General features: G+C 46.0%; 1 protein-coding gene across 1 annotated transcript in view; it reads left to right on the top strand.

Moving 5' to 3' along the window:
- Pmar_PMAR015445 (conserved hypothetical protein) overlaps positions 1 to 999 on the top strand; it is a 6,761-nt gene extending 5,762 nt beyond the window's left edge. The window contains exons 7-10 of the mRNA XM_002775173.1: positions 61 to 198; positions 239 to 369; positions 435 to 588; positions 630 to 999. Coding sequence (XP_002775219.1) covers positions 61 to 198; positions 239 to 369; positions 435 to 588; positions 630 to 802 — 596 coding nt within the window. The 3' untranslated portion in view covers positions 803 to 999. The remainder of the gene's footprint in view (positions 1 to 60; positions 199 to 238; positions 370 to 434; positions 589 to 629) is intronic.
- The last annotated feature ends 2,103 nt before the right edge of the window (positions 1,000 to 3,102 follow it).

Here is a 3,102-nt window from a genome sequence, read left to right as displayed (position 1 = left end):
TGACGACTATCGATACCACTCTGATGATTCAGTGATGACTCATCACCCATGTGAACTCAGGTGCGAGTGATCGCTCTGTTACATGGACCATCCTTATTTGCTTGATTCTATCCATCGTGTATGTATACATAATGGGGGTGGCTGGTATGCAGATATGTGATGGTGTTTGTGACGACTTCTACCCAGCGAGCCTCCATAGTGAGCTTCAACTATTTCCTCACATCGATCCCCTCTATAGGTGCATCTGTGGTACCATCGTATTTGAAATATGGTTTGTATACCTTCATCCTTCTAAGAATGTTCAGCATCATGTTGGTGATCATGGTTCCGCTTATGGTTGCTTGCGAGACTGCGGTTGGTCGTCTTCTGGTGAGCGGTGCAGAGCGCTACCTCATCCTTCTTCTCTTGTTTGTTAACTTTCATCGCATTTTCAGACTTCTATTGAGCTCACGTCGGGTATCGGTCGATTCAGGGCTTGGCGATTCGTGGTGAGAACCCTTCTCATGGTTGCAGCTGCCCTGGGAGCCATTTTAGTGGAGAACGAGCTCGCCTACTCTCAAGCAGTTGCATCCACGCTGTTAACTTTATGTAAGAACGAATAATATTCTCAAGCTGATTGGTTTTCCTAGGTTCTCTCTATTTGTGGCCTTTATGGTTTTACGCTTGCATAGTTCGGCCTGCCGGTTTGAAGTTGTGGGGTGTTTATTTGTCATTGGTCTTACTGATCGCTTTCATTGTTATCGGAACATATACATCTATCATGGGATTCATTTCGCGCTCGACTGCTTCTGGGAGCTCTTAGTATATCTTGTATGATTATCCGTTGCGCCCCCGGTCGCTCTACGAGGAGCCGTTTCAAACGTGACGTTTCAAACGTCCAGCAGATTGAGTCCCAGAGAACGTGCCGCTTTCACCCAGTTGAGTTAGCAAAAGCCCAGATTATGTAGACGACAATCTCGCGCGCCTTATTTCGCTACCTTTTCGCTACTTTTTCGCTAGATCTATGCCCATAATGGCTTTTGATGAATTTGTGGTTGAGTTGTTGGGCCGCACTACGGGTCCGGCAGTGTCTCAGATGGATTGGGTGTGGGTTTTGATTCTTGCGTCGTAATTTTTTGATTAAATGCTATCTGGCGAATATGATTGGTATCATATCGCCGATTGCTACTCACTGTCCTCCGATTATACTTGAAGCTAGATTTTGCAAGTTCACAAGACACAAGATACACTAATGTTACGGGTCATGAATTAGAGCGTGTACCTCAAAGTCGGAGTACACTGTCCAAGATAAAGGAGATCCTGAAGGTAGATTACTCTTTCAGCGACCGTTCGAATGTACCGATATCGCACAGATGACCGTCCATAGAATGCGTAGATAGTAGATAGTAAGTTGGGTAGTCAGCAGACCAATCCCGACTGTCCAGCAGCACTCGAACAGGCCAACTATATCGAATGAGATCTGCAGTGGAGAACCCAACCATTTGGGACGGAAGGCATCTCCCCGGCTCCAACTAGTGAACTTTAGAACTTTAGAAAGCAGATGCGTCATCTAAGACCTGAGGATACCATATGCTCTTCGACATCGAAATCAAGCTCAACCTTAGGTGTCACAGCCAATTCCGGGATCTGTCAGATGCCGACTTCTAAGACACCAAAGTAGTGAATGGCTCTCTTATTGTATGAGACTCAGGGGCGGCTCCAGGCCTATAATCACAGGGGGACGACAGGGGGGCAATAGATCTCTCCTGGGGGTCCGACTCGAAAACACAACTCGAGTCACTGATGAAAGAAAAAATCGCCTGCTAACAATACTATCCTCGCTTAAGGTCCCTCAGAATAGTTCCATGGAAAGGCTCAGATACGTCCACTACGGCGAAAACAATGTGGGCTACTTCAAAAGCATTCTTCTATTGGACTCTGCAAAAAGATCAATAACATCATCTAGATTCAAGCTTTCGAGCCTCTCACGAGCAACGTTGAGGACTCCCAAGTTCGAAAGCCTAGCATCTCCAGTAGAGTTACGTAAGTAATCCATGATCCTACGCGTAGTGGAGAAACTCCTCTCGGTCGAGGCCGAGGAAATCGGGAGCGACAGTGCAATACGCAAGAGCCCCACCATGTTAAAAGAGTCTGCATCGCGCCGCCCCATCCCAAATACCCTAAACTGCTCAATGCCAAGGGGTTAGAAGTGGAATAACTTCGTACGTTCTACGGGTGATTATAAGCTCATATATTTTTGTCGAGCTGGAGCTTGACTGACCAAAGACAATACCAGCATGCTTTGTAGTCTTCTCAGCTATCGCTCGGGTCGCATAAATCCTCCAACAATCGCCCTTCCAAGAACCACTGGCCTTTATTTCAGCTTCCGACACACCCTGCTGCGCCAGACGTGTTGCTCCTGTGCGTCTAAGACTATGTTCGGTAAACTTATCTTTATCCAGCAACGCGTATCTCTTCGGATACTGCTGCCGCAGAAGCTCCTTCAACTTCCGAGCGTAAGTCGTCTTGCGTATATCAGGAAAGATTCACAAATCATCCGCAACCAAGCTCTCTTTCCTTTCCTTTAATTCGTGCGCTACGCACCAAAGCCCCGCACGCTCTCCCCTTCGTTCCCGCACAACACTCCACTGTCTTCTGCATCCGACCATCCACGGTTTTAAATTGCCTAACTGCAAGAAGTGCAAGGAAACGTGATGAAGGTTCACGATGTAGGTTCAGGAATGCGTTGAAAAGAGTAGAAGCGGGGTGATGAGAAACGTTTAGAATTGAGAAGTGGGAGGCAACGCATAAGAGGGACACATGCTTAAAATATAAGAGTATGTAATATGAATTTGTGGAAGAAATTCGAAAATGTGAACTTTTAACGCACGATTATATCCACCTAGCTTAAAAGTATTAATAATAAGCAGGCTGGATGAAACTTGGAATCTGGATCTTCAAGATTATACAGGTGTATGACAATCATTCTGGTGCTTGTCCTGTGCTAGGCCAGAGTGGAATTTACTCAATCACCGGTAAATGACAGAGGGGAAAATACAGATATTAAATGGTCCCGAAAACTCTCGGGTTTATTTTTGCAAAAGTCAGGTATCTTCGCTGCAT

This window comes from Perkinsus marinus (genome assembly GCF_000006405.1).
Source record: "Perkinsus marinus ATCC 50983 genomic scaffold scf_1104296956402, whole genome shotgun sequence".
Classification (NCBI taxonomy): domain Eukaryota; phylum Perkinsozoa; order Perkinsida; family Perkinsidae; genus Perkinsus; species Perkinsus marinus.
This window is presented reverse-complemented; position numbering and strand designations above follow the sequence as displayed.